Raw genomic sequence first — 23,185 nt, forward strand, 5'->3', positions numbered from 1 at the left:
TTAGCTTTCAGTCATTCTCAGGATGTAGGTATCACTGGCAGGGCTGGCATTAACACTCCATCGCTTGTTATCACTGAGTGGCTTGCCAGATAACAGTTAAGAGTTAACCATTATGGAACAAGAGTGAAAGCAGACAGCATGCGAGTTTTCTGCTAAGTCCTTTACCCCTGCCCAAAGTATCTCTGCTTAACTGAAGCCAGAGTGAAGGACAATCCTGACTTATGTCTTTAATTCTGTGTAAGTATGAGAAGTTCATCAGAAACTCAATTTAACCTGGTTCAACTTCTCCCATAAAAATCAGCAATAATGCATAATATTCATAAAGTATTTATCTGAAAATACTGACAGAACAGGAATATATTAAAATTGGCACAACACAACAAGATTAAATAGAGCAATAAAAGACAATTTGCCAAATTTCTTTTCTGGATATAAACAATACAGTATAAATCATAGACATACATGTTTAAATATATTACAGGTAAGGTGCAGCTAGTAAAGGACTTCATAATTAGACTAAAGCACATTGAACTGAATGGTATTAAAAAAAAGATTTTCAAATACCATTTATTGAAATTTATATTATAGAGCAGCACTGGAGAAATTTTCCTCATCAAATATTAACACCAAAATGACACACAATATGCCTTGAACTATGAGCACTTTGGGAAGTAAAGTAATTGGAACAGTGAGAAGCAACTGGGACACGTCATGTTAACAAGTCATAGCCTTGGCATGCAGAAATTAGACATTCATTACGTCTTGCTGTTGAGATAGACCCGAGTCAGTTTGTAATGTCACCCCAGTTAATCTTCCTGTACTCTTCTGCAAAAAAAAGTGGCCCCCACCCCCAATCCTTAAACCCAATGATAAGAGTTTGAAATTTGTGTAAACTCCCAGAACTGCAGTTCTTGAACATAGTCGTATCTTACTTGAACAAGGAACACTTAGCAGGCTAAAGCACCTTGATGTTATTACTGATTGCAAGTATTTGCTAACAGTCATGTTAAGATATAAAACAGTCAGTTTTTAAAGGAATTGCTTAACCCAGCCTAGAAATCAACTCCCCATTAAATTATCCCCTCTTATTTGTACACACAGAGCAGCAGAGAGCGAGAGAAATAACCTTGGCTGTGATTGAAGAAGGATTATTAGGCACATCTATTGGCTTCTGCCAGCGTTCATGTAATCCAACGACATAGAAGGTTTTGATGGTCTGAATGAACTGTGCTGTTTGGTCTTTGGTTACCACACACGGCATTTCTTGGCTGGGTGCATTGCATTGCCTCTGTTACACTGGAAGGCCTCAGCAAAAGCTTCAAAGTTCTGGAGGGAACCGATGACTCTGCATGGAGGGAAGGAAAGAACTTGCCTTTACCCAGCACCTTCCATGGCCTCAGGAGTTCTCTACAGCCAATTAAGAAGTTTCGAAGCATGGTACCTTATGTGTAACACACATGTCACAAGCAGGAATGTAGTGATTGACCAGATAATCCGCTTTAGAGACACTGACCGAAGGATAAAATAGTGGCCAGCTCACCAGGGAGAATTCTCCAACTCCCCTTAGAAACAGGTCCACCAGATCTTTGTCACCCACATGAGTGCCCTGCAGAGTTGTAACATCTCACCAGAAAGGTGACACTAATGGTACAGGACTTGCTCAGCACTGCACTGGAATGTCAGCCTAGAGATAAGTTTGGGGCAGACAAACTTGGTTGTCTTCTGCTGCAAGGAGTTGTCCATGACTGAGTGTTGCAGACTGGCATATTCCAAAACCCAGGACCACATGCTGAGGGACGCACTAAAGCTTGGGGCAGCTGCCACAGAGACACAATGGGGGAACATTGCTGTTCACTAAGGCCATTCAAGGGCAGCACTGTGGTTGGCCTCACAGCACCAGAGACCCGGATTCAATTTGGTCCTCAGGTCACTGTTTGTGTAGAGTTTGCACATTCTCCTCATGTCTGCGTGGGTTTCCTCCAGGCCTTGGCAACAGGGCAGTGCCAAGAGGCAGGGCCAGCTGGGGTGGGGCCTAAGTGTGGGGCCCTGCTGCCACTCTGCATTGGGTTTGGTTGAAGCGGCCTGGGGTTCAGCTGGGGAGTGTGCTGGGGGGGCACTGTGCTGGGGTTGGAGGGGTGGTGATGAGGGGAAGATCATCACTGCTGGAGCATGGGGGGCTGCAAATCAGGCTGTGGGGCTGTCGGGACAGACTGCGAGGGTCTTGGGCTGGCCAGCAAAAGGGAAGATGACAGATAGAATCACTGTGCATGAGCAGAAGCCCAGAACTGTCAGCCTCTGGCATGAATAGGCCTGCTCCCCGAGCTTTTAATTAAATTCACGATTGTGACCTCTGCATTGCACAGGGTGTGGGAGATTCGAGTGTGAAGTTGCACTGATAAAACCAGCGTGAGTTTCCCATGAATTCGACGCTCAAAACATTTTTGGGAGAATCATGGCAGAAGTCACACTCCGGCACCTCTCCGAGTGCACTGAGGGAGAATTTAGCACAGCCAATGCACCTAACCAGCACTTCTTTTGGACTCTGAGAGGAAACCAGAGCACCAGGAGAAATCCACGTGGACAGGGGAAGAACGTGACCCGAGCCGGGAATCAAACCTGGGTGCCTGGCGCAGTGAGGCAGCAGTGTTAACCACTGTGCCACCCGTATACAACAATCATAAATTTCTTCAAGACACAAAAACGTCACAGGAGAAGTGAGTCAACTATGACAAATAAAGTTAAAGAGTGTATTAAATCATAGGAAGAGGCTTTTAAAGTTGCCAAGAAATGTAATAAGCTTGAGGATTGGGAGTATTTTAGAATTCAGCAAGAAGACCAAGAAACAGATAAAGGAAAGGAGGATAAAATATGAGTGTGAACTCAGAAAAAAGATAAAAAATAGACTATAAAAGCTGCTATAGGAATATAAAAAGGAAAAAAATCAGTAAAGACAAATGTGGGTCCATTACAGGCAGAAACAGGACAGTTTATTATGAGGAATAGTGAAATGTCAGAGAAGCTAAATAATTAGATAGGGAAGGGAAAAAAACAAAATGCAATATTTCGAAGTTTGCAGATAGCATCATAGAGGTTTGCAGCACGGAAACAAGCCTTTGGCCCAACTTGTCCATGCAGCCCAGATTTTACCACTTAGCTAGTCCCAATTGCCTGCATTTGGCCCATACCCCTCTTTACCAATCTTACCCATGTAACTATCTAAATGCTTTTTAAAAGATAAAATTGTATCCGTCCCTACTTGTGCCTCTGGCAGCTCGTTCCAGACACTCACCATTCTCAATGACATAAAATTAGATGGGAATACGTGTTGCGAGGATGATGACCCTTCAATGGGATTTGGACAGGCTGAGTGAGTGGCAAGAATATAGCAGATGGAATATAATGTGGATAGGTGTGAAGTTATCCACTTTGGAAGGAGAAAAGGAGATGCAGAATTGGAGAGTGGTGATATTCAAAGGAACCTGAATGTTTTTGTTTACAAGTCACTGAAAGCTAAAATGCAGGTGCAGCAAGTAATTAGGAAAGCAAAGAAATGCTGGTTTATATTGTAAGAAGATTTGAGTACAAGAATAAAGGTCTTATCTTTACAGGTTTATCTTACTTCAATTGTGCAGAATTTTGGTTAGACCGCATTTGGAGTATTGTGTACAGTTCTGTTGCCTCTGCTAAAGAATAATAAACTTACAATAGAATGAGTGCAGCAAAGGTTCACCACATTAATCCCTGGGGTGGCAGGATTGTCATATGAAGAATGATTGAAGAGACTGGCCTTTTCTTTGCTCGCGTTTAGAAGAATGAGAGGTGATCTCATTGAAACTTACAAAACTCCCCCTTGACAGGGGAGTCTAGATCTACTGACACACAATAAGGAGCAAACTATTTAGGACTGAGGTGAGATGGGATTCTTCACTCAGAGGGTAGTGAATCTTGGTAATTCTACGTCCCAAAAGGCTGTGACAACTCAGACATTGAGTATGTTCAAGATAGAGATCAACAGGTATTTAGATATTAATGGCATCAAGGGATATAAGAATTGAGTGGGAAAATTGCATTGAGGTAGACAATCAGCCATGGCCTAGTTGAATGATGGAGCAGGCTTGAAGGGCTGAATGGCCTCTTCCTGCTCCTATGTTCCAATCCAGCATTCTGGGTCATCCCATGGGCTTATTTTGGTATTGTGTTAGAGTGACCAGTCTCTGCCATCTCCAGAGGTTGTGGGCTTAATTTGTATTGAACTGATTCAATCTTAAAACTCGAGCTTGGCATCACCTGACCATTATATTTCAATTTATATACATGAGGGAAATAAGCCATTTGATCCAATTAGTGTACACCTGTGTTAATGCTACTTGTCATATGAGGGACATTTAAGGTGATCAGTGAGATCACCTCTCATTCTTGTAAAAGCTAACAAAGACCCAGTCTCCTCAATCACCTCTCATATGACAATTCCCCCATGAGACTTCTCCCACCCTACCTCAGCCCCTTATTTCATTCCCCTTCAAATGCTGATCCATGCTTTCCACTGAATGCATCAGTATTATTCACTTCAATTGAACCCTGTAGTTACAAGTTCCAAACACTCTCAAATCTCTGGATCAAGAGAATTCTCCCTGCATTCCTATTGGATTTATTGGTTCTTTATGTTTTTCTTATAGGGTAATTCAAAACTAGGAGCTGTGAATGGAAGTAGCTTCACTGTGTCTGCCCTATCAAACTCCCCATCAAAACCCCTGCATTTCAAAGATCTCAATTAGGTTATCCCTCTTTTTTAAAGACTTGCTCTTTATCTGAAAGTATCCTGTTTCAGAATGGGAAAAGAATTCCTGGGAGAAGGCAGTCCATATTCCCACTGAAGTTCTAATGAAAACATGCCCACAATATCTTTTTAATCTCAAATCAGTGCATATCCACAGTTTGTGCTGATGTCTTGGGTGATTAGTGTCTGTACAGTAAAGCTACCCAATGTTAATACTATATCTAATTCATCAGTCTTGACTTTTGAACAGTCTCAGGATTAAGGCCATGAAAAGGAGAACAGTCACACTACCAGATCATGGGTTGCTGTTCCAAGGTGGAAGAAAAGGAACAGAATACTATTTTTCCCTCAGCCAGGTAGTGACTATTAATCATGTCCTGTGCCCCAATAAACTGATCTACAGAGATACCAGGCAGCATTTTCTCTTTATTACCAAACTAAAAAGTAGACAAAATTTTAAGAACTGGTTTAGTTCCATATTGCACACAGTCAATATCCAACAAGAATCTCACGATTGTACAGAATGGACAGTTGTTACATACCTGAATTTCAGTGGGCTGTGAGCATCAATTTTAATTGCTTGATTGGCAAACTCAGGCCTGTATGACCCACACCATATCTGAAAATATAAATAACTGTTAAACAGACCACTAGCAGTTTGTATACATAGATATCTCATCAAATGGACTGAGCAAATGACTGATTGCATAAACTTAATTATAGCTCTTTAATCAACCAGGAAATAAGGTGAATAAGCTATTCTGACAAGCTATCTCAGCAAAAACTCTTGAGTGTTTGAAGGAGCTGGATTTGAATTTGGATTAAGAATAATGTTCCAAGTTTATGCCACTAATGGGGGAACCACACTTATTGACAGTAAGTCGGGAGCTTCAACCCTAGGTCACGTATCTTTGACATCATGGACATACCACTCCCAACACATGGGCAATGGGTAAGGTTTCCCTAATGCTGAGGAAACTAGGAAATCAATCCAGCCTTGAAACTTTCACTGACTTAGAAACAGATTTGGTGTGGACCTGCATTTGGGTTCCTAGGACCAATCAGATTGGATGAGACAAGCCCATACCTGGTCGAGATACTTAGAGACCTACTTAATAAAGTTCAACAGTACTCCATTATGTATAAAATGAAAGACTGAGTAAGGGATCCAAAATTCACTTTTTTTTCCCCCCACTTACCGTACCACTTATACAGTGATTCAGAGCAACACCAATGGTCCCAGTTCAATTCCTGGAGGTTACTCATGAAGGTCCCACCTTCTCAACCTTGCCCCTCACCTTGAGGTGTGGTAATCCTCAGGTTAAATCACCATCAGTCAGCTCTCCCTCTCAAAGGGGAGAGCAGCTAACAGTCATCTGAGATTAGGGTGACTTCATCTTAAGGTTTAAAGTTTATTTATTAATGTCACAAGTAGGCTGACATTAACACCACAATGAAGTTACTGTAAAAATCCCCTACTCACCACACTCCAGCACCTGTTCGGGTACACACAGGGAGAATTTAGCACAGCCAATGCAACTAACCAGCATGTCTTTCATACTGTGGGAGGAAGCTGGAGCACCTAGAGGAAATTCATGCAGACACAGTGAGAACATGCAAACTCCACTCAGACAATGACCCAAGCCAGGAATCGAACCCAGGTCCCTGGTGCTGTGAAGCAGCAGTGCTAACCACTGTGCCACCCAGTGTGACGGCCGAAATCAGAACGCTTATGTAAAGCGGCTATCGCCTTCCTTTGCACCTCCTCCACATTCTGCATGCTACATGGTAGGACTGCCCCCATATTACCTGTGCAAAGTTAAGGAAGAAAAGTTGTTTGTGTGTCAGATCCAAGCCAGGCAGTTTCACTTCCTCACCTTCTTTCTTCACCCATTTTAAATAGGCCTGGAAAATACATGATGAAGGCAATGAAACCAAATCCAAATTGACTCAAGGAGAAACAGGAAAACAAAATATTCTTCTGCGTACGGCTTGTCAAACTGCTTTTCCAAACAGTGACGCCCTAACCTGTAATCACATGGGTGCTACTGCAAGCAGCTAAGCTACTTTCATCGCAATTTCTTTTTAAATCTTTCTGCATTTTGTTGCCTCTCCTCTCCTGACGTTGACGACTTGTGCTGACATTCAGTTCCATAGTGGTGGCATCTGTGTGATACAATGTGTGAATAGATAGTCAATAGTGGCAGACTACCTAACCAGAGGGAGTGGGGTGGAGATTGAATCACAAGCCACAGTGACACTGTTCCCATCTATTTTTCAACAGATGGATGGCATTCAGGGCACCCTGATTAATTTTCTTTTAACCTTAGCTGAAACACGGCAAGACCAATTGTAGAATATCCTTATCTATTCTGACTGAAATGGACCAGCTTGGAGTTCTCTATAGTTGGTGTGGCTCCAGAGCACTGGAAATAAAGTCAATAGCAACTTTCAGAAGGGAACTGGATATATATTTGAAAAGGAAAAACTTACATAGTCATGGGGAATGAACAGTGGCATTAACTGTATGGTTCTTTCAAAGAAACAGCATGGATACAATGAGCCAAATGAGCTCCATCTGAGCCACATCATTCTATGATACAACAAACATTCAATGCAGCAAATACATTAATACTTGTTAAAGCAAACTCGATCAAGCATAGGATTTAATGAGTATCGTAAACAGAACTAGCCATGATTCTGCGATCTGGTATTGTTGCTGGGGACTTTTCTGTTCATTCTACAGTGGGGATGACTCTTCTGAGGTGCTTTTCTCCATAAAGTATCACTGACTTCTGAATTTGAAGTACACTTAGCGGACGGCCGTGCTGTACCTTGTATGCCTGTCTGACACCTCCATTGTCTGCGATATTTTCTCCCAGCGTAATGATCCCGCTCACCTGTGCCAAGAGACATTTCAAAATGAAGTGAAACACTGCACACCACACGTGGGAAAACAAAGTGTTATTGGCAGCTGCTGGGAGCAACAAATAAAGGATAGGAACCTTGAATTCTTTCTTCAATTATATTGTCCTGGAAAGACATGCACAGCATCGTTCCCCCGATCAGGGAACTGAAAGGAGTTAGATTTATGACCAAGAATAGTGTGACTGGTGAAGCTATCAATGATTGATATCACTAATAGAGGACAGGCCCCTTCATGTCTACGTGACATTCCGCTGGCTAGTACTTTTAGTGGAGTTTAAGATAAATAGACTGCCTTCATTAAAATGGCAGACACGGCACAGCAAGCATCCCTGGTGTGAGCAAGTGTAACAAAATAAATGAAGTTTAAAGTTTATTATTGTCACATGTAGGCTTACATTAACACTGCAATGAAGTTACTGTGAAAAACCCCTAGTCATCATACTCCAGTGTCTGTTCAGGTACACTGAGGGAGAATTTAGCATGGCCAATGCACCTAACCAGCAAGTCTATCAGACTGTGGGAGGAAACCCATGCAGACACAGGGAGAACATGCAGCCTCTGCAAAGACAGCGACCCAAGCCTGGAATCGAACCTAGGTCCTTGTTGCTGTGAGACAGCAGTGCTCACCATTGTGCCACCGTGCCACGTGCCGCACTAATAGATCTGCATCAGGGCATTCAAAGGGAGGGGGAGTTAGTGATACAAGAACAGTTCAGTTCTGTGGCAGCCTTTGTAGAATCCCTATAGTACAGAAGAAGGCCATTTGGCCCACTGAGTCTGCACTGACCACAATTCCACGCAGACCCTATCCTCATAACCCCACATATTTACCCTAGCTTGTCCCTCTGACACTAAGGGGCAATTTAGCATGGCCAATCAACCTAACCTGCACATCTTTGGACTGCCCATCTAGGAGGATGATATTTTATGCCACTCTGGTCAAATCCATGGTAAGCATTGCTTGGTGTGGTTCAGGAGCCCCACCCTGGCATGGCAGCCTGCCTTTGCTGCAGAGGAGAGTAGACTGAGAAGGTGCAGAATTTGCTGGTCTTTGTTTTCTCTGGGCCCCCTTCTTGGCCAGGGGGGCTGCTCACCTCTGCCAATGCCCTTCCACAGTCAGGTCAAAGCCGTCAGCTACTGTCTCCCAATTGTCAGTTTCATTTACGGCTGCCTTCTTGTCTCACCGCAGCCACCCCTGCGGCAGGGGTGTGGATGCTCAGGAGGTTGTGATCCAGTGGCCAATTCACTGTATAGAATGTCTTTGGGTATACGATACGAATATTATCTGTCCAAAGAATGGGGCTGAGCCAGAACAGACATGGTTGGCTTTGCAATGAGTATTTGCTGATGTAATTAGCATGCCCTAGGATGCCTCTGGGCTGGTGACCTTGTCCTGCCAGGAGATGTTGAGGAGATGTCTGCGACAGTGAAGGAGGAAAATATTCAGTCTCTTCTCCTGTCCAGCATGTATTGTCTTGGTCTCAAGACATAGAGGAGTGCATTGCAGATAGAGGTTTGGTAGACTAGCAATTTTGGGGCTTTTAGTCAGGTTCCTGTTATTCTGCACTCTTACTCAGCTCAAACAGCTGATTTCAGCATCAAGTGACAGATTGTTGGTGGGTCTGAAGCTTAGAAATGTGAAGCTAACAACCACCTTGAACGGCACTTTGTCAATACTGATAGATATCAGTATTGGAACATTCTGGACCATAATCTCTGTCTTCCTGATGCTGATGGTCAAAGTAAACTCTCTACAGATGTGACAGAGTCTGCCAATTTGCTGCTGAATGTGTTCTTCAGCCTCCCATCCATTGACTCATTCTGTCCACACTTCCCACTGCTTCAGAACAGCAGCCAGCATAATTAAGAACCCCATGCACCCCAGATATACTCTCCTCCACGTTCATCCATTGGGAAAAAGTTACAGAAGTCTGAAAACAGTACCAACTGACTCAAAAACAGTTCTTCCTTGCTGCCATCAGATTTTTGAATGGATTGACCTAATATTAAGCTGATCTTTCTCTACACATAATCTGTTACTGAAATATTATGGGTGAGATTTTATGGCCTCGCTTAACCTTAGACCTGAATTTCACCCGAGGTCACGAACATTTCCACTGCCTGCCCCTCGTCCACTCTGATTCCACAGCGGGTGGGTTGGTAGAATTCTGATGTATATTCTGCACCCTCTCTGTCCCTTCTCCCCTATGTACTCTATAAATGGTGTGCTTTGTCTGTAAAGCGAGCAAAAAACAATACTTTTCACTGAATCCCAATGCATGTGACAATAATAAATCAAATCAAATACTAGTGAGGACTTGCACCTTTTTCAGGGATCTTAGGTGGGCAAAATTGAATAGCTTTCCATCAGTTCTGGTTTATAAGAGGACATCCTCTGTCCATGACCTGCAGCCAGCAGCAAAGGGTTGAATATGCCAAAGAACGTCAGTGCAAGGCATAACCTTATTTGTCCCCACTGCAGCCAAAGGGTTCCCATGTTGCCCCATCAAAGCTGGCCTTACCCATCATGTTGTCAGGGAAAGAGGTGATCACATTCAGCAACTTCAGCAGGCAGCCAGTTTTCACCAGCAGCCAACTTACTGACTCAACAAAGACATTTGAAAACAAAGAAAGGCAATATGGTTCGTGAGAGTTTGTACAAATTGCAGTTCAAGGTAGATAGGTTTCGGGAGGGAATTCTCATTTCCCTCGTTGCAAGGGCAGGCTCCTTTTTGGGATGAAATCCTGCCAGGGGCCAGCTGTGAATAGTGAGGATCTTCTGCAGGAGAAGAGGGATTGGGGTTGGGCTAAATCCCTCGCAAAGCTTTAACTCAAGGACAATCCCAGAAGAGCATGTCACTAAAGCAATATCACTGATACATTTGAGTGTGAATGGAACATGATTGGGCGAAACTCTATACAGCAAAAGGTTTAAAAAAAAAGGGGATTTCTTTCCTTGAAAAGGTCAAAGGAATTTTTTTTTATTCATTGGTGGGATATGGGCATCGCTGGCTGGCCAGCATTTACACTCATCCTGAGAGTCTTGCTAGGCCATTTCAGAAAGCAGTTGAGAGTTAACCACTTTGCTTTGGAATCATATGTCGGCCAGATCAGGCAAGGGCAGCAGATTTCCTTTCCTAAAGGACGTTAGTTGAACCGGATGGATTTTTCCCACAATCAACAGTGGTTCCATGGTCATCAGTAGATTCTTAATTCCAGATATTTTTTATTGAATTCAGATTCCACCATCTACTGTGGCGGGATTTGAACCTGAATTCCCAGAACATTAGCTGAGTTTCTGGATTAATAGTTCGGCAATAATATCACTAGTCCATCGCCTCCCCATTAAGAACATAAGAAATAGGAGCAGGAGTAGGCCATCTAGCCCTTCGAGCCTGCCCCGCCATTCAATAAGATCATGGCTGATCTGAAGTGGATCAGTTCCACTTTCCTGCTTTCTCCCCATAACCCTAAATCCCCTTGTCTGTCAAAAACCTATCTACCTGTGACTTAAATATATTTAGCGAGGTAGCCTCCACCACTTCAACGGGCAAAGAATTCCAGAGATTCACCACCCTTTGAGTGAAGAAGTTCCTCCTAAATTCCGATATAAACTGCCCCCCCTTATCTTGAGGCTGTGCCCTCTAGTCCTGCTATCCTTTCTAAGCGGGAAGAATCTCTCTACCTCTACCCTATCCATCCCTTTCATTATCTTATACATCTCTATAAGATCCCCCCTCATCCTTCTAAACTCCAGCGAGTACAGACACAGTCTATTTAGTCTCTCTTCATAGTCCAACCCCCTCATCTCCGGTATCAGCCTAGTGAACCTCCTCTGCACTCCCTCCAAGGCCAAAATATCCTTGCGCAAGTGCGGTGACCAAAACTGCACACAGTACTCCAGCTGCAGCCTCACCAGTACCCTGTACAGTTGGAGTAAGGCCTCCCTACTTATTATTGACAATATAATTGACTTATCATTATTGACGATAAAGTGAAAAACAGCTGGAAGGATGACAGAAAAGCAAAACTTGCATTCATATAGTGCCTTTCCCACTCGTTGGTCAAAAGCACTTTATGGCCAATCAATTTATTTTGTAGAGTAGCCAATGTGGGGGTTGTAGCAGCTAATGTACATACATCAAGGTTCCACATATTCACAACCACAACATGGTTAAATGAGTAGTTTGCCCGTCTTGGTGATGTCTCATCACTACTGACTGACTAGAAACACTATTCCATCTCTCCACGAGTAGGAATTCCACCACACGTTTTGCTCTTTGCCCTCACTTGGGAAAGAGTAAAGAGAAGAGTGAGAATACAGTACTCACATTCTGTCCACCAGCCAAATCCCAGGTGTAGATTCCATACTGATGCACCATGCAACGGGATTGGTCATTGAAATGTGTGACTGAGAAATTGCTCCACCAGTCGTACAAGTTGCCATCTTTATCGTAATTTCTTCCTGGAGATTACAAACATGAAGACAGCTTTTCCCTTTTTTCAAACGAGAGCCAAATTAAAATGAAGCCACTGTTATGCAGCATAGTGGACAGAGTAAATTGGCAGAAAATCCCGTGTCTGCAAATAATAATCATGCTTGCATGTTAGAGCAACAAAAACAAACAGATTTAACGATGAAAGAAACATTAGGGGTGGCACAATGGCACAGTGGTTAGCACTGCTGCCTCACAGCGCCGGGGACCCAGGTTCAATTGCTGGCTTGAGTTACTGTCTGTGTGGATTTTGTACATTCTCCCTGCGTCAGCGCGAGTTTCCTCTGGGTGCTCTGGTTTCCTCCCACACTCCAAAGATGTGGAGTTAGGTGGATTGGCCATGCTAAATTGTCCCTTAGTGTCAGGGAGGACTAGCTAGGGTAAATGCATGGGATTATGGGGATAGGGCCTGGGTGGGATCAAGAAAGGGCGGCAGATTTCCTTTCCTAAAGGATATTAGTTGAACCGGATGGATTCTTCCAACAATTGACAGTGGTTTCACGATCATCAGTAGATTCCTAATTCCAGATATTTTTTATTGAATTCAGATTCCGCCTTTGGGGTTAAAGAGATCAAGGATATGGGAGGAAGGGGGAAATCAGGATATTGAATTCAACTAACAGCTAAGATCAAAATGAATGGCGCAGCAGGCTCAAAGGGCAGAATGGCCTTCTCCTGCTTCTAGTTTCTATGTTTCAATGTTAGAACAAAAAGCAATCAACAAAGAAAGCTGAGTAACAAAGGGATGCTTAACTGGGTGTTTTGTCCTATGTGCAGTCTGACGTTTGAGATTATGGATAACAGTTTGGTTCTAAAGGATGTTTCAGTGCTATAGTGAATTATAAATGTCAGGGCAATGGGCTGGGAGACATTACAAACCAAGGATGTTTCCTGTTGATTCCCTGCTTTCAGATTAAGGAGATGATTTTTCCCAATGTGTACATAAGAACATAAGAACATAAGAAATAGGAGCAGGAGTAGGCCATCTGGCCCTTCGAGCCTGCCCCGCCATTCAATAAGATCATGGCTGATCTGTCGTGGCTCAGTTCCACTTTCCCGCCCTCTCCCCATAACCCTTAATCCCCTCTCTTATCAAAAACCCATCAACCCGCTTCTTAAAAATATTTAGCAAGGCAGCCTCCACCACTTCAACGGGCAGAGAATTCCAGAGATTCACCACCCTTTGAGTGAAGAAGTTCCTCCTCAACTCCGTTCTGAACCGCCCCCCCTTTATCTTGAGGCTGTGCCCCCTAGTCCTACTGTCTTTTTTGAGCGGGAAGAGTCTTTCCACCTCTATCCTATCCATCCCATTCATCATCTTATACGTCTCAATGAGATCTCCCCTCATTCTTCTAAACTCTAACGAGTACAAGCCTAGTTTATTCAGCCTCTCCTCATAGCTCAACCCCCTCAACTCCGGTATCAGCCTAGTAAACCTCCTCTGCACTCCCTCCAGGGCCAAAATATCCTTGCGCAGGTGCGGCGCCCAAAACTGCACACAGTACTCCAGCTGCGGCCTCACCAATGCCCTATACAGCTGCAGCAAGACCTCCCTACTTTTATATTCAATCCCCCTCGCTATGAAGGCCAGCATCCCATTCGCCTTCCTGACCACCTGCTGCACTTGCAGGCTGGGTTTTTGCGACTCATGCACAAGGACCCCGAGGTCCCTCTGCACCGTCGCCTGCTGCAGTTTTTCGCCACGTAAGTAATAGTCCTTCCTACCATTCTTCCTACCAAAGTGGACCACCTCACACTTGCCAACATTAAATTCCATTTGCCATTTCCTGGCCCATTCGCCCAGCCTATCTAGATCCTTCTGCAGACTCTCCACACCCTCCGCACAATTTGCCTTTCCCCCAATCTTGGTGTCATCAGCAAATTTCGACACCCTACACTCGGTTCCCTCCTCCAGATCATCTATATAAATGGTAAATAGCTGAGGCCCCAGCACCGACCCCTGGGGCACCCCACTAGTCACCAACCGCCAATCCGAATAGCACCCATTGACCCCCACTCTCTGCCTCCTATTTGACAACCAATCCTCTATCCACGCTAACACCCTACCCCCAACTCCATGTCCTCTGACCTTCTGCAGTAACCTCTTGTGAGGTACCTTATCAAACGCCTTCTGAAAATCCAGAAAGACCACATCCACCGGCTCTCCTCTATCCACCGCCCTAGACACATCCTCATAGAACTCCAGTAAATTTGTCAGACACGACTTCCCTTTAATGAAACCGTGTTGCGTCTGCCCTATCAAGCAATTCCCTTCAAGATGCCTCGCAATTTCCTCCTTAATGACGGATTCTAACATTTTACCTACCACAGACGTTAAACTAACCGGCCTGTAATTCCCCGCCTTTTGCCTGGCACCCTTCTTAAACAACGGCGTAACATTAGCCGTTTTCCAATCCTAGCTTTATCCATCAACTGCAGGAACTTGTAGGATATTAGCCATTTCCTAATTTGTTGGATGGTCAATAGGGAAGGAGCTTCCTAGTTTAAAATTTATTTATTAGTATCACAAGTAGGCTTACATTAACACTGCAATGAAGTTACTGTGAAAATCCCCTAATCGCCACACTCCGGTGCCTGTTCGGGTACACTGAGTAAGAATTAAGCACGGCCAATGCATGTCCTTCAGACTGTGGGAGGAAACCGGAGCACTTGGAAGAAATCCATGCAGACACGGGGTGCAGACTCCACAGACAGTGACCCAAGCAGGGGATTGAACTTCTGTTCCCTGACGCTGTGAGGCAGCAACGTTAACCATTGTGCCACCCTAGGAACGTACATTTACAAAATCTGCCCACTTAAATCAGGACAACTCAGGCCACACTTCTCAACCTGCAACTTATCTGAAGGTCACCTGCAGGGGCAGGACAGAGGCTACTCAGCTTCAGATGCTTGGAAATCAGGCTGGCAACTTTATTTTTAAAACTTTAATCTCAGGATAAGAAATGTAACAAAGCAGCATGGAGTTGAGTGGCACATCAGCGATGTCTCTGAATCAATATCACTATCAGAAAACCAATCTATCCATGCCCACCATTGTCATCAAATCCATGTGTTATTTCATGGCCAATCACCGTGCCAATTCCTCCAAAGTTGAGCGCTTGGAGCTGGTGTTCACTGAAGAATGGGGGCTGTAGAATTCCAGCTGGAAAAACTGCAGGAAACAAATAAACAATCTGTTCAACCATTGGTTATCTCAAACTCCGAAGAAGTACTTTTGCAAAATACAAGATGTCGTAGAAACAATACGAAATAAGGAAGAAAAAAGTAAGAAATGAAAAGTTGAATAATGTAAACATGAGAAAGGAAAACCCAATTCAGTTTGTGGCTCATTCTGGACTAGTTTTGACAGGATAAATAAGAAGAAGAAACTTTTTCCACTGGCAGAAGATTTTTAACCAGAGCACATAAATTGAAGGTTGTGGGCTAATGAATCAGCAGGGAGATGAGATTTTTCTTCTGTTACACTGCAAGTTACGATCATCAGGAATACATCACCTGAAAAGGCGATGGAAGCAGGTTCAATAGCAATTTGCAAAAAGGGAACGGGATAAAAACTTCAGAAAGGAAAGCAATGTTCAGGGCCATGGGGAGAAAGCTGCTACAGCACAATGGCTCAGTGACTACCTTCAGCACCATGACATTTTATGATTCTATCTAATATATTGTCAAGTGTCAACCTTGGCTATACTTCTGAGACATAATGGACTAGAATATTCCGGCTGTTCACGCTGGCGGGATCTTATGATCCTGCCGACATTCACTCCCACCGAGGGTTGGCAGGCACCAACAGAAGGGTGCCCACAGAGTTCAGTCAATGGGAAATCCCATTGACAGTAGCGGGACCAGTATCTCTTGCTGAAAGATGCTGCCGTGTGGCCAGAAACTGCTCCCAAGATTGTTGGTCCAAATTGTACTTAAAGATTTTTACACATGATAGCCCTTGATATTACTATACAGCGATGATTGGTGGGAGGTAAAAGTAATTAAAGGGATAAAAAACAGAGAAATTGAACTAATCGAATAGTTCAATGGAAAAGCTAGCACAGACGCAATGGGCTCAATAGATGTGTCTGTGCTGTATAACTCAAATTCAATGTAGGATCAATGTGAACCTAACATAATGATTGCCCATCAAGACGTAAACAGAGCTCTATATGAAAAACAATTGAAAAATGGGCATCTTAATGCATCTGCAAACCTGATGCAACTCAGTGCACCCATCTCAAATGTAATCAACATGTAAAATGACTTAAATAGGAATCAAACTAAATTCAAACTCAACTCACTTCTCAGTCCATAAACAGTATCAGCGTAGCTTCATATAAACCCAGGTCAATACAAATCCAAACTAAGGTGAATTCAATTCAAACCAGGTCTAACCTTTGAGTTGTGCTGACAATAACTGTGGAATTACAAAACTTCCAAGCGATGGGAAGTAGCTACTGAAACTAATCTTATCCATTCTCATTCCATTGTGTCATGTCACGTGTAGTTTAGAAATTCAACTGTATTGATTTTAAGGAGCAATCCCTATGCTTGAATAGATTGGCTGGAGGAACATCTGATAATGGACCTCTGGCCTCATCATCAGGCACCTGGTCAACTGTGGACAGCTAATAGCTGATCAATGCAGGGTTACCAAACTTCTCCAAACACCCTGACGTCTCTTGGAATCACTACCAATCTCACAGTGGCCAAAGAAAATCTTCCATAGAAACACAGAAGATAAGAACAGGAGGAGGCCATTTGGCCTTTCAAGCCTGCTCAGTCATTCATCATGATCATGGCTGATTGTCCAACTCAATAGCCTAATCCTGCTTTCTCCCGATAACCTTTAATCCCATTCGCCTCAAGTACTATATCCAGCTGCCTACTGAATATATTCTGAGAGACTTTTAAAAATCCCATGCCCCCCCTATGAGTTCAATGGCCGGTGGGTAAACAGGGTTGGGGGGTGAGGTCGGTGGGGGGGAGACTTAGGCACGAGGCCCAAATCACTGGCGGAAATTTGCAACAGGATCTCCTGTTGGTGCCTGCCATGGCAGATCAGGAAACCCATTGGAGGCTGGTGTGAAACTCATTTGCATCCCACTCACACCCAATTCCCTGTAATGCCAGCAGGAAAACATACTGGAAAACACATCTGGAACAATGTGGTGAGCAGATGCCACAGGTCACCTGAAAACCTGCAGCTGCCTCCAGTGTTTAGGATGGAGGCCGACAGCAACGCTCGACCCCAGTACACCACAGCAGTGGGTAGAGGGAGCATCTGCAGGTGAGCCTTGCAGATTCGCTGTCCTGGAAAGGGTGGGTCCAGTCTCAGGATGCTCCTGGAAATCCATTTCCTTTCCCTAGCAGTCCATCCACTAGCCTCAGAGCAGTCTCAGAGATCCACCCTCATTTTCAGGAGATCCACCATCCTTCTTCATTAATTGGGCATCTTTTCAATATGACACCCAGATAGGACGATGAGCTAAACACCATCAGGCCTGCCCTGCCACGGAAAATGGCGAAGAACACCTGGTTTCATAATTAATGCGGTCGGGGTCAGAGGATTTGGTGCCTTTTCCTGCCAGCCTCAGCAGTGGGAAACACTCCACGTTCCTGCACCTGCCATGGGACTTGGTCCCCAAATGGGAGAATTCCACCCAATACTTAATCGACGCCACTGAGTGATTTGGACCATTTTGGTTCACAAGCATCACCTCCCCCAACTAGGAAGGAGAGTCCTGTGACACTGGCTAGGAAACACAGTCTGGCTGGGTGGGATTGTACCGGCTTGCCCTGTCCATTGATGGACGGAGCGAGCCGATAAAATCAAGCAAGAGCCGAGAAATCAGGATCATTTCTTATTTCTTGACTCTCGCAATTTTATGAAAGCCCAATTTCCGGCGAGGTCAGCCTTTCACCAGAAATAGATGAGAGGGTGAATAAATGATTCAAGTACATTCTAATCTTGATTTCCATGTGTTTAGTGAGCCTGACACGCGTCGACCAGGCTCACTGATCTCTATGGCCTCACCAGGAGAGGTTCTCTCCGGCAAGGAAAACACCTCCTCCCCATGAATGGGTAACAGTCGTGTTGACCTCGCTGATGGAACTGGTGGCTGAGGGAAAGGGGCAGGGTTGCCCTATGGGCACTGCCAGTCTGGCAATTCTACCCTGGCACCTTGGCACTGTCAACCTTGCACCTGGGCAATGCCCACCAGGCACCTCAGCACTGCCCACTGGGCAGTGTCAGGGGACGGGGTCTAAGGAGGACAAAGCCTGAAGGATGGGGAAGCTCGCTGCCACTCTGCAACATGATTAGATGGGGACCCACTGCCACTCTGCAATGCAATTGGATTGGATGATGGTGGGTGGGGAGAGGGGGTCTGCTACCGCTCTGCAACGTGATCCAATCAGATCAGTGGAGAAGGGGCAGCAACACGATAGATCTGGGGAACAGTGAGGATGGCATCTCAGGTGGAGTGGGGCTCGTGATTGGTTGCAGGCCCTGCAATTGTGGGGGTGAGATGAAAGGTTGGTTCAGGTTGGCTCCAGCAGCAGGGCCTGACAGCTCTCTTTCTCTCTGTCTGTCAGACCCCTGCTGCTGCAATTGTGCATGTGCAGCTTCACAGTTCTGCAAATGCACAATAGTTCCTTCCATAGGCTGGCTGGTGAATTAAGCCCAGCCTACTGCCTATAGCAGTTAGAAATGGTCGAGCCCATATTTTCAATCACTGAGTACAAAAGATTGGGTGTGAAAATCCATCCAAAAACTGGATCAGGAACTCTCCCACTTACATGCTAGCTGGACACTAAGGCTGGAATTTTACCGACCTGCCCACCACGGGAATTGGAATGGACAAGGGACGGACAATAGGAAGGTCCATTCACCTCGAGCAGGATTTTAAGGTTTTTGGATGAGCGAGGCTGTAGAATCAATCTTGCAAAATTCCGTCCACTATCTCTCAATGGCAAAGTGGGGAACTGAGAACTGGATTGAGAGTAGACCACAATTCTCTATAGACACTGTGGCCATGGGTGGGGTAGAGTGGGGACAGGGTTAAGTATGTGGAATGGGTGGTAACCTGACCAGTCAAGTGAAACACCAGAAGTTGGAGGAAGGGGTAAGAATTGCAGCTGGGTACATGTGTGACGAGGGATTGAGATCTTGTTGCTCTATTTTCTCCTGGTATCTCACTCTGGGAAATCCTGGCCAATTATTGTGCATCAAAAGCTGTGAGAGGGGGCAATGCAAGATTTGTATATTACACTTCCATTCGTACAGCCAACTAACAAGCCTGGAACCCATTTGCACCACACCACCAGCTTCTACCGACATCTCCAGGAATATGTTCAGTGAGAGCTAGTAACCCTCAATCACCAATGAAGAGAGCTGACAGATCAGGTAGCTTTCTAGCCAGATACAATCCTCAGCTGAGAAATTAAGGGGGAACTAGGAAGGGAGCCTGTTAAATAGGAACGGAAGGGTGACTGTATCAGGAAATCATCTGGCTGGGATCAGTGGCCAGCAGTGCACTGAATGTGGGGTTGGCTCTACAAATGATAATCATATTTTAAAATCTTACCCAAGTGACTCTGATATTGCAGAGAAAGCTTGGCTGTTTACTTGCATGTACAAAGGACCGAACGTTTGGTTCAGGTTTGGATCCTTGATGTTCGTAATGAGCATGCACTTCCTATCTGCCACCTGAAAACTTGGGAGCTTGTTTAGTCTCCCAAAAAATGGGCACTGCGCAGCCTTAATTCTGAGTCAATATTTCAACAGGACGTTGTTGGATATTAATTCAGAGCAGGGATCCTCACTGATTTAACTCTTCATAATACTTGTGGGGGAGGGGGTGGTAAGAAGGCTTTTGCAGTTGAAGGCACTGACCTAGTTGAGATCAGCTGAGTGGATAGGAAACGTTCCTTGTCGACATGGCTCTGTGTTAAACAATTAAAACAACTGTAAACATTTACTTCCACAGTAAAATTACACAGGGAATAGTAATTTTTATGACAATGTGTATAATTGTGACATACCTATCTGGTTGCGCTTAATTGAATAAAAAGCGTTTATAACTGCAGCTCCAATGACCCATCTGAAACAAAGCAAAAGTTGTAGTGTGGGGTCAGAAATACAACAACTAGCTTTTATAATCCACTTGCCTTTATCGTGCAAAATATTGCCACATAGAGGTTGAAAATGAACACAGTGCAAAGTGATAAAGCAAAGCTGTGCTCTCAGGGAGCAGAGAACCAGAGTTATAATTGTGACCCATATTTCCTGCAACTGTGTCTACCTGTTCAGAAGATGGCTTTAACGCTCAAGTCTTTAAAATAATAGAAGAAACTAAAGATGTGGAAGTAAGTAGGTTTTATTTGGAGTTCACAAGACTCAAAAGATGGAAGATTCAAGTCCACAGACTCCGATTTGGAATTTCTTTTCCCATAATGCTGGATGGGCTGGCTAGACATCAGGGCCAATCAGTAAACTGATTCAAAACAAGATGATTTGGCAGGAGGTGAAATTAAGGTAACAGGAATAATGGAGGCACAGGTGATTATATTGTTTGGGGACACAGAGATATGGCAGGAATATCTAGAGGAAGACTTCTGGAAATATTACTCAACAATAATAGCTTTTCACAATAATTAGACTGAGTTTGATGGAGTACATTGGAGAGATTAGGCATAATGGATCAAATGGCTTTTTCCAAACTTATACATAGCTGCACAATAATCCTTAATATCTTCATGATTCAAAAAGTGGTGTGAACAGCTGTAATGCACTCCTTTATCCCACTTCTGTTTTTCCCTGAAGGTGCTGACTCCTCCTGTGGTAGGGCTGCCCATCATTACCCCCACGTATCATTCACGTCTGAGCCAAGACCACAGTCTTGTCAGGCAAAGCTATTACAGAATGAATTACAGACCAGCCCACTGTTATATTCATGTACCCACACATGCCAGCCAACATCAATGGATAGTGATCAGCAATCATAGAATGCTACAGTGCAGAAGGAGGTCATTCAGCCTATCAAGTCTGCACTGACCACACTCGCACCCAGGCCCTATCACCCTGCCCCCTTGCACTTACCCTAGCTAGTCCCCTGACACTAAGGGGCAATTTAGCGTGGCCAATCCACCTAACCCACACATCTTTGGACTGTGGGAGGAAACCCGAGCACCCGGAGGAAACCCATGCAGACACGGGGAAGAACATGCAAACTCCACACAGTGATCAAGCTGGGAATCGAACCTGAGTTTATTGCGTTGTGAGGCAGCAGTGCTAATCACTGTACCACTGTGCTCTCCGAGCATTGGTCGTTTCTTTTCCCCTTGTTTATTAAGGCCAATTCTAACACTGTAACTACTGTCCAGACTGAAACAGGTAACTCAGAGCCACCTGGAAATAACCTGAAACTTCATTGTCTGTATGGTGTAGTGCTGCACCAGACAGCACGTTTATCCACGAGCCCATGGGGTAAATTCATGCAATTGTTTGGGCTCTAGATCAATCTGCTGTTGCTACAAGGATGTACAAACCATCTCTAATGTAGTAAAACATCTCAAGGCCCTTCACAGCAGTGTTGTCCAGCACTGAAGCCAGACCATGTAAAGAGATATAAAGGCAGTTGACCTAACATTTGGTCAAAAACGTAAGCTTTAAGGAACATCTTAAAGCAGGAGAGAGGATGGGAGAGGTACATAGCTTTGGCGGGGGTGGGAGGGGGAAATTCCAAAGCTTACAGCCCAGATACTTAAAGAATTGTACAGCCACTAATAGTGCAGCAAAGGGAATCAGGAAAGCACATGAGGCCAGAATTAGGCAGCACAGAAATCTTGGCTGTAAGGCGGTGACAGGGAGTTTTTAAAGTTTATTTATTAGTGTCACAAGTAGGTTTACATTCATACTGCAACGAAATCACTGTGAAAATCCCCTATTTGCCACACGCTGGCACCTGTTTGGATACACTGAGGGGGAAGTTAGCATGGCCAATGCATCTAACCTGCACATCTTTGGACTATGGGAGGAAACTGGAGCACCCAAAGGAAACCCACGCAGACACAAGGAGAACATGCAAACTCCACACCGACAGTGACCCGAGCCGGGAATCTGACCCAGACCCCTGGCACTGTGAGGCAGCAGTGCTAACCATTGTGCCACTGTGCTGTCCCCTGGAATGGTTCCGTACTGGAATTTGAACACAAGGATTGCTACTCTATTGATACTTACACATCTCGATCCACTGGCTCCCGTAGTTTCCTGAGACTTTTCTGCGCTGCTGCCTTCAGATTTTCAAGGACATTTTCGAAGTATTTGTTTTCACTGAAGCTTAGCTGAATAAAGTACAACAAACATATGAGTGCCACAGTTTGTGACCAGTTAACGTGTCCAATAGTCCGCAGATTGAATTTCGATGTGAGTGGCAGAATTGGCACCACTAACGTATAACCTGTAAAGACAATGCCACTGCTTTGCCAGTCCACTGTGAGTTACCATGTCACACAGTTGAAGCAATTGGTCATGGTTGTTAATCCTTCAGTGTGATGTATTTGTACACGAACTGTATGAAATACACTGGCACATGCTGGTTGCTATGACACCTATTGCCAGCAACAAGATAAAGAAAGCATTAAAACCCAGATAAATCTCTTTTTGTAACTCTGCTGTATGTATATTATGACAGATAATGGAAGCATTGGAATGGTTAGAAGTCGATGACCTCACCTCTTTGTTTGGATAGTAGTTTCAAACTGCCTGAGTTATGACATTACCGTAATCACTTACTATGATCACTGTCTTGTAATTACTATCATGTAATTTTATTATTCTCCATTTACATCAATTTAATTCTTTTGTGTCAGAGATTTTTCCAACAATGGAAAACTTTGCTCGATTTCCCAGAATGCACAACCAACCCTGACAGATCTCTGCCAAATTGACCAAGGAATCAATTGCTCCAATTTA

General features: G+C 44.3%; 1 protein-coding gene across 1 annotated transcript in view; it reads right to left on the bottom strand.

Annotated features, from left to right (window-relative positions):
* Positions 1–351: 351 nt before the first annotated feature.
* mmel1 (membrane metalloendopeptidase like 1) overlaps positions 352–23,185 on the bottom strand; it is an 80,320-nt gene continuing 57,486 nt past the window's right edge. Inside the window, exons 16-23 of the mRNA XM_080214976.1 lie at positions 22,451–22,554; positions 20,254–20,312; positions 15,254–15,373; positions 12,037–12,170; positions 7,612–7,677; positions 6,587–6,682; positions 5,320–5,396; positions 352–1,345 (exon numbers count right to left, since the gene is read on the bottom strand). Coding sequence (XP_080071102.1) covers positions 1,246–1,345; positions 5,320–5,396; positions 6,587–6,682; positions 7,612–7,677; positions 12,037–12,170; positions 15,254–15,373; positions 20,254–20,312; positions 22,451–22,554 — 756 coding nt within the window. The 3' untranslated portion in view covers positions 352–1,245. The remainder of the gene's footprint in view (positions 1,346–5,319; positions 5,397–6,586; positions 6,683–7,611; positions 7,678–12,036; positions 12,171–15,253; positions 15,374–20,253; positions 20,313–22,450; positions 22,555–23,185) is intronic.

Source organism: Carcharhinus amblyrhynchos, chromosome 30, assembly GCF_965287045.1.
Source record: "Carcharhinus amblyrhynchos chromosome 30, sCarAmb.v2.hapA, whole genome shotgun sequence".
Taxonomy (NCBI): domain Eukaryota; kingdom Metazoa; phylum Chordata; class Chondrichthyes; order Carcharhiniformes; family Carcharhinidae; genus Carcharhinus; species Carcharhinus amblyrhynchos.